Source organism: Diabrotica virgifera, chromosome 9 (genome assembly GCF_917563875.1).
Source record: "Diabrotica virgifera virgifera chromosome 9, PGI_DIABVI_V3a".
NCBI classification, from domain to species: domain Eukaryota; kingdom Metazoa; phylum Arthropoda; class Insecta; order Coleoptera; family Chrysomelidae; genus Diabrotica; species Diabrotica virgifera.
Window position 1 is genome coordinate 127602024 of NC_065451.1, and position 8822 is coordinate 127610845.

The window sequence follows — 8822 nt, forward strand, 5'->3', positions numbered from 1 at the left end:
GCGCATAATAAGCGTACAGCTGTTGACCACCTGTCCCTAGGTGGAGGAACACCTGTCCTAATTTGCATACACCTGTCAATCCACCTGCCCTAATTTGCATACACCTGCCCTAATTTACATACATACGGGTGATTTCATCGTTGCTTGTTACATCTGTCTGATTTTTTATTGTGAACAAATGCAGAACATCTGCGCACCCACATAGAGGGTATAGCGCAGAAGTAGGGGTTAAGAAAGGGTATTTAAAGGTGGTAAAAGTGTTTAGATGTGTAATCCTGTAACATGAATCAGTGTACGTGTGGTAAAACTTTCTCGCGGTCAGATAACCTTCGTAGACATATGGGTGTCTGTAACAAAAGTCACTCGCGTGTGTACATGTGTAATAAATGTGGGAAAACTTTCACACGAGATTCTAATTTAAAACGTCATACAGGTAATTCCTGTGATGTCGCCTGTCCGATTCCAAGAAAAAGACTAAGACCGATAGGTATTGAAGTGCTCGAAAGTGGTGTTACGAAACTAACACATGCGTTTAAAAATAGAATAGCCTCATACCGGTTTATGACCCAAAATAACAAAATTAACTATTTCGGTTTCATGAATGATATAAAACCAAAAGTAACCCGAATTCTCAGCGAATATCTTGATCAGCACACAGCGCTTAAAGTTAACTGTGAACTTTTTGCGATGTTTTACAAACCCGATAATGGTATTTCGGATATTAAGTCAATGAATACATCAAATAAAATTATCACTTTGAGTAGTGATATATCCGATGTATATGACGACTTTGCTGAAGCGATATTGACACAAGCATCGGAGTTCCAGGAAAAAGATTCCAACTGGGCACTTCAGGAAATTATATTCCTAGATGTTAATATTAATAAATTCAGTAGCATTTCTGCTTCATCATATATTAATCTTCCATGGCAGATTAAAAGGAAAGGAGCCATTTTAAATATTAAAAACAAAGACAACAAGTGTTTTGCTTATTGTGTGCTGGCAAGTATATTTCCTGCTACAGGTGACGCGACGATGCCAGAGTTATATCCTCCATGTGATACACTTCTAAACTTTGAAGGTATTGGGTTCCCGGTTAAGTTAAAAGATATTAACAAGTTCGAGATTTTAAACAATATATCGGTTAACGTGTATGGCCTTCAATCATATCTTAAAGAAAACAAGACGCAATATGAAATTGTAGGACCACTTTACTATAGTCAACACCATAAACCTACACATGTTAATCTTTTAATGATAAATGATAGTGATCGGAGTCATTACTGTCTCATAACAGACTTATATCGCCTGGTATATACTCAAAAAACAACACATAAAGGAAAACAATATTTCTGTGATGGGTGTCTTCAAACTTTCTCTACCTTTGAAAAGCTGAGAAATCACCAAGAAAATGATTGTTTACATATTTCGACAATACTTCCAACCAGTGAACCAAGAGTTAACAAGTGTGGTGAAACCCTTCCATCGAACATTCTAAAATTCGTTAATATTGAAAAAACAAGTCCACACCCGTTTGTAATTTATGCTGACTTTGAGTCGATTCTTAAGCCAATAGACCATTGTAATCCATCAGATGGACAATCTTATACAATCAAAGTCGCAGAACACCAGCCTTATTCATTTTGTTTCTACCTCAAGTGTTTTTTTGATGATGGCTTATCAAGATTGGAAACATATCAGGGTGAGGACGCTGCTAAAGTTTTTGTTCAAAAGTTAGATGCTTTAGCTATTAATCTATACCAAAATCACCTAAAGCATGTCAAACCAATGGTGCCTTTGACTAGTGAAGAAAACCAGAATTTCCAGAACGCCACCAAATGTTCCATTTGCCAGAAGCCATTTTCCTTGTCGGATACCAGAGTGAGAGATCATTGCCATCTAAGCGGTAGATATAGAGGAGCTGCACATAATTCCTGCAATTTAAATTTCAAGGTACCTAATTTTATTCCAATTTTTTTTCATAATTTAACAAATTATGATTGTCACATGTTTATTAAGGAATTAATAACTAATGGGGAGTATGTATCAGCTATCGCGCAAACTAAAGAAAAATATATTACTTTTTCGAAATCTATTCTAGTACACAAAAGTGATGATTTAAAACAACATAATGTTTATTTAAAATTGAGGTTTGTAGATTCATTTAGATTTTTAGCAAAGTCTTTAGATAAATTGAGCCAAACATTAGAGTCTAGTCAATGCAATGAAATAAGAAAGTATTTCCCAGGTGAAAAAGAGTTTGGTTTAATGCGCCGAAAGGGTGTATTTCCATATACATTTATTGATAGTTTCATGAAATTAGATGAGAAACATTTACCATCGAAAGAAAAATTTTATGATAATTTAAGGGGGGAACATATTACTACAGAAGATTATAAGAGAGCCCAAGAGGTGTGGAAACATTTTAACTGTCAATCTATGGGAGAGTACGGAATGCTATATTTAAAGTCAGATGTGCTTTTACTGGCTGATATATTTGAAAATTTTAGACAGGTGTGCCTCAAAGAATATAAACTGGATCCTGCACACTATGTTACAGCACCATCTCTAACATGGGATGCCATGTTAAAATATACTGATATCGAGCTTCAACTTTTAACAGATGTTGACATGGTTCACTTTTTTAAAAACGGTATTCGGGGAGGTGTGGCCACTTGTACGAAGCGGATGAGTATTGCAAATAACAAATTTTTAAGTAATTTTGACCCAAAAAAACCAGAAACTTACATTATGTATTTAGATGCCACCAATCTGTACGGTGCAGCCATGAGTCAGCCTCTTCCTTGGAAAAATTTTAGATGGTTGAGTGATCAGGAAATTGAGCAATTTAGTGTTTTTTATATTGATGATGATAGCGAAAAGGGGTATGTGCTGGAAGTAGATTTACATTATCCGCCCAATATTCATGAACAACATAATGATTCATGAACAACATAATTCCGTTTTGCCCCGAATCAATAATTCCACCCAAAGGAAAATATAAAAAACTCATTCCTAATTTATATAATAAAAAAAAATATGTCATACATTATAGAAATTTAAAACAATGTATACAATATGGATTAAGACTAGAAAAAGTGCACAGAATAATAGAGTTCTCCCAATCACTCTGGTTAAAAAAATATATTGATTTGAACACTTCTCTCAGAAACAAAGCCACAAATGAATTCGAGCGTGATCTGTTTAAGCTTCTTGTCAACGCTATATTCGGAAAGTCTCTAGAAGCGGTTGATAAACGGAAAGATATTCGCCTTTTATCTCAATGGGAAAATAGCCGTGGAAGGCTTGGTGCAAAATCTTTGATTGCTAAACCAGAATTCAACTCATTATCAGTATTTAACGAAAATTTAGTTGCAATTCATTTAAATAAAACTAAAATTATTTACGATAAACCTTTATATATTGGTTTTTCTATTCTAGATATTTCTAAAACATTCATATATAATTTTTCCCCAAATCTAACGGACGATATCGGTGTGGGTTCGATAAGTATATAAGGCTCTAATCTCATATTCATAGTACAATATGGATTCCAGACTTACACGGAAACTGCTTTTATCGCGACAAGCGTTAAAGAAAAAGTATCGCGGTTTAAAAAGAGATATAGCGCAATCTCAGTCTGCTTTAGAAAAAAATTATAGACCAATTACTCAACCACTTAATGAACTTTTACACAAACTCGAAACTGTTCCAACTATTAAACACGAACCAAGTATTAAATACGAACCACAATACTCTTTTCATAAACCACTCACACCACAGGACTATAAAATACGAAAATCTAATTATCGTTTAGCATTTTCATCTCCAAATAAGAGCGTATTTTCTGAAAATTCATCTCCAAATAAAAGTGTAATTTCTGACCAATCGAAAACACCTACTAATTTTGGAAATGAATCTATTATTCCACAGGAAGTAACAACACACCCAGAAGAAACTTTTGTGTCGGAAGGACAAGCGAATACCACGGATGAGGATATTAATCGGTATTTTGAGGATACACTTAGAGAATTTAATGCGATGATCAGTAATCCAGCTGTAATGAAAACATTTTATGAGAATTATACTTCACCCTTGCCACAGGATTATATTAAAGCCAACATAGAAGATACTAGTGGAGATTTCGACCACGATCTGGGAATTTACCACGACCTTGAAACTGAGAAATTTTCTATTGGAGATTCTCAAGTTGATTTCGAAGGAGCTGACTTAAATATCAAAGACGTTAAATATCGCGGAACACCAGGTTTATACGAGCTTTTATTTAAAACTAATCCCGTATCGTTTAAAAAAGATGTTAATGAATATATTGATATATTACGTAGAACAAATGCTATATATAGAAACAATAATCCTCAATTACCTAAAAAAAGTATTCCATCAAAAATAAAGGATAAATATGATTTTATTATTAAACCAGCTTTGGAGACTAGACCTCAACCATCTAGAACTCGTTTAAATTCGCTTCCTGGAAATTTGGGAGGAATACTAACGCGAAACTTGGCTAAAGAGTTTAATAAAAAAGGCGGTGCATATTTTAGAAAATATAGTGGCAACCGAATAGAGTATAAATACTTTGATAATTTTAACGAGATTATAAAAAGACTGGGAGTGTTAATAGCATCACAGGCTGCTGGAAACGACGGACTGGTGAATGAGATTATATCCATAGTTGAAGAATTACGAGAAGGTGGTATAATACAATAATGCCTATAAATAAATTTGGAACACATTTTTTATCAGAGTCAAAAATTTGTAATGATGACCCTTCGGTACCATTATATTTTGTGTGCGATCCTTCTTCTTTCTACAGTAAATGTGTATTAACTTTCAAAGGAACGAAAAAAACAAACTTGAACAAAACATATTATATGTTGGATAGTGGTTTCTTTTCATATGAATTTTCACTAAGTGGTACTGTTGATCAAGTGCAAATTAATGTTTCAAGTGGAAATGTAATGATAACCTCTAAAACAGTTAATACAGAGTATAAATATGAACAATTACCAGGAGTAAAGATTTTTAAAGGTGATACAATTTCTTTTAAACTAGATAAAGATTCTACTTTTGTAGTATATATTACCCTACGTTGTCCTTTGGAAAAAGATGTCAAACATTAAATCACAAGTCGTACACGAATTGCATAAACCAGCACGAAAAAATTATAGAAGAAGACATGTAATTGTAAAAGGATTAAACGATCTTATTCAAGCAGATCTAGCCGTGATGATTCCTTATGCCAAAGTAAATAATGGATACCAATATATTCTCATTGTTATAAATGCATTTAGCAAATTTGTGTGGGCAGAGCCGGTTAAACGAAAAACAGGAATCGAGATAACTAAAGCGATGGAAAAAAATTTAAATCAAATGAAAACATTTCCAAAAAACCTTCAAACAGATTTGGGTAAAGGGTTTTACAATTCCCACTTTCTCAAGCTCATGAGGTCACGTGGTATTAATCACTACAGTACTTTTTCGAATTTAAAAGCTTCTATTGCTGAAAGAGTAATACGAACAATAAAATCAATGTTGTGGAGGCAGTTCAGCTTACAAGGTAATTACAAATGGGTGAATAATCTTCCTGATATAGTAAAAAAATACAATAATACTAAACATTCGACTACAGGTGCTATTCCTAGCAAAATTAATGAAAAGAATGCCAGGAATATAACTGCCTATAATTACCTTAAAACCATTGACCCCAGGAAACGTAAATTAAAAGTTGGTGATTACGTCCGAATTTCGAAATACAGAAATTTGTTTACTAAGGGTTATTTACCCAACTGGACCAATGAGATTTTTAGAATAAAAAAAGTCAAGCAGACAAATCCAGTTACATATTTGTTGGAAGATTCGCGCAAAGAAGAAATTCAAGGGGCGTTTTACAGCGAAGAATTACAGAAAACTCGGTACCCTGATGTCTACTTAGTTGAAAAGGTATTAAAAAGAAAAGGTAACAAGGTATTTGTGAAATGGTTGGGAATGAATAGTTCACATAATTCATGGATTAACAAAAACAATGTAGTAAATTGAAACAATGTAATAAAATATATTTTTTACAATCGTTTTTTATTTCTGTTCTACATAGGATTAGTTACTAGTTTCCATCACATACTATTTATTTACATTCTTTTTTACTTACGTATATACTCAATAACAAAAAGATAAAGTGTAGCATACTAAAAAATAAATTTAGATATAAATTCCCATTCTGCTGATTGATCTCGCTTTTGATATCTTTATTGTATGCAGGAAATTTGGAATGACTCATGTTTTCAGTTTTCATGTCTAGTGCTGATCTGTGATTGTTTTGGTATGTAGGAAATTTGGAATGAGTTATTCGTGCAAAACTACAGTTTGGACTAAACTTAATATGTTCTTCATATACATTATCACTCGTTAACCATTTGTAAATTTCGACACCACAGTGGAAACATCTTACAATATCTTCTGTTTGTAAGTAGTAAAATCCATAGACTGCTAAATCACTAGCGGGCACCAATCCAGGCCAGTTTTTGAAAGTATACAATCTTTCATAAAAATTATTCAATGAGGTGTCCTCGAGACACATTGTGACTATCGATTTGGGATGGTTGTACACCTTATATATGATGACTAAAAGGCGTGGTGGGGATTTTCTAGGGATACTTATAAATATACTTTATATAAAATTATTGTCTTCCTTTTTATTGAAATCGAGTATATGTAAAATCTGTCCTAAACCTAGTAAAAAGAATAATAAAAACAAATGTTCTTATGAATGTATTTTATTTCTACGAATTATATTTAGTACAGGATTAATAATTTTTGCGATTTTTTCTATTCTACGGTGAAATCTTACTCTGTCGACAGCAACGAATTCCCAATATCTGGTTCTGCAAGGACAATTGGCTTCAATGTAGTGGATACGAACATCTTCGTTAAAGTTGACCATTAAAAAGTCCTGGATATCTGTAGAGTAACTCTAAAACTATACCATATGTTGTCTTATTTATATTCTTAATGGGCTCCATAATTTTAAGCCCGGATTCAATAGGGTTTTCGGAATCTACCCCCCCAGCTTTAATATTTCTAGAGTGTTGGTAAATTCTTCCTTCTTTAGAGATTCTAAATGGTAATTAAGAAGTGGAAGTATTTTCCATAATGATGCGATTGAATTTGCTCCCAAAATGATCTGTGAATCACCTGTGGTAATTTTTATAACTAACATGCAAGGAAGCTGCATAAATTCTAGCATAAAATTTTCATCTTGAATTGGTTGCTGGTGATTTCCGGCCATAAATCTGTCAATCACATCTTTATGGGATAAAAACTTACTCCAATCACTTTGAGTGAATAATACACAATCATGTTTATATCCACTGATAACTACACTTGGTTCAAAGTTAAATTCGTGTGCCAAACAAACCGATATATATTTTGTGTTTGATGGATTCAAGTAAAACCGGCGTTCACTTACAAACACGTTAGACTTCTGTATTTTACCACTCATTGTTAAATACTAAATAACACGCACATCACACCGCTTCTTATACGTTTTTTCCAGAAGGGGTGGGGGGCAGATGCAACTTAGTGCCAGGTGTATTCAACTTAGTGGCAGGTGTATGCAAATTAGGGAGCACTTGCTCATTATGCACAGGTGTATGCAAATTAGGGAGCAGGTGTATGCAAATTAGCGAGCACATGGTAATTAGGGCAGGTGGATTGACAGGTGGTGCTTAGGGTATGCAAATTAGCGAGCGTATGGTAATTAGGGCAGGTGGATTGAGAGATGTGTGCAAATTAGGACAGCTGTATGCGGGCAGGTGTGTGCAAATTAGCGAGCACATTTAGGACAGGTGTATGCAAATTAGGGAGCATGTGTGTGCAAATTAGCGAGCACATTTAGGACAGGTGTATGCAAATTAGCGAGCACATGACATGTGTTTGTAAATTAGGACACGACAGTTGTACGCTAACCCTTTATGTGTGTGGGGGTATGTTAAAAACACATGCTTCCCACTTATAGGAGATATAAGCGGGATGCAAAGGCATTTATTTATAAAATTACCAACTCATTCAGTTAGTATTAGTTTCGCAGATAGTATTATAGAAAAAAATGGAACAAGATGATATACATAGTGACGCATCCACCATAGATCTTGACGAGGTAATTGATAGTGAGTTCTTAGAACTTGATAGTTCAGAAATTGATGAGAAAATCCTCAATATTAGTGATATAAATAATAGTTGGTTTTTGGTGAATCAACTGCATCATCCGATATGTGTGACTGAAAATTATTATATGCTGGACAATACTCCGTTATGTATATCATGCTTTTTCAATGTGTTGCAAGGATTACCGAGCTACGTCCATTCTGCCCATGTTAGCCGACATTTTAGTGGGAAATATGGAGAAATATCTGGACAGCATTGTGGGATTTGCGAGATGAAATTATATTCCATAGTGTTTATAAATCATTGTCTTCTGTGTAATGCATTACATTAATGTTTAAATATGGTTGTTAGTTTTTGTTATTCTTAATAAATATATATTTAAAAAGTTTTTAACTTTGTTTTTTTCTTGTTCTGGTATATTTTTCAATAAAACTTTTCAACAATCACTCAATATTATGTACCTACGAGTACTGTAAAAATTTGGGCCTTCTATTATCTACGGATCCAGAGATATTTGATATGTGCTATCTCAAAAAAAAATCATTTTTAGACTTTGAGCACATTTAATAACAATTATACGGACACACAACAATATGTCTTCAATTTTCACCTTCGTAAATACTTAATTTTTATAAAAACGT

The 8822-nt window shown here is 33.6% G+C and overlaps 2 protein-coding genes across 2 annotated transcripts; one reads left to right on the forward strand and one right to left on the reverse strand.

Annotated features, from left to right (window-relative positions):
• Positions 1–282: 282 nt before the first annotated feature.
• LOC126891343 (uncharacterized) lies at positions 283–2949 on the forward strand. The gene has a single exon (XM_050660520.1). The coding sequence runs from the start codon at positions 283–285 to the stop codon at positions 2947–2949; it is 2667 nt and encodes an 888-aa protein (XP_050516477.1).
• Positions 2950–6142: 3193 nt separating this feature from the next.
• Positions 6143–6653, reverse strand: LOC126891344 (E3 ubiquitin-protein ligase XIAP-like). The gene has a single exon (XM_050660521.1). The coding sequence runs from the start codon at positions 6593–6595 to the stop codon at positions 6143–6145; it is 453 nt and encodes a 150-aa protein (XP_050516478.1). The 5' UTR covers positions 6596–6653.
• Between the last annotated feature and the right edge of the window lie 2169 nt (positions 6654–8822).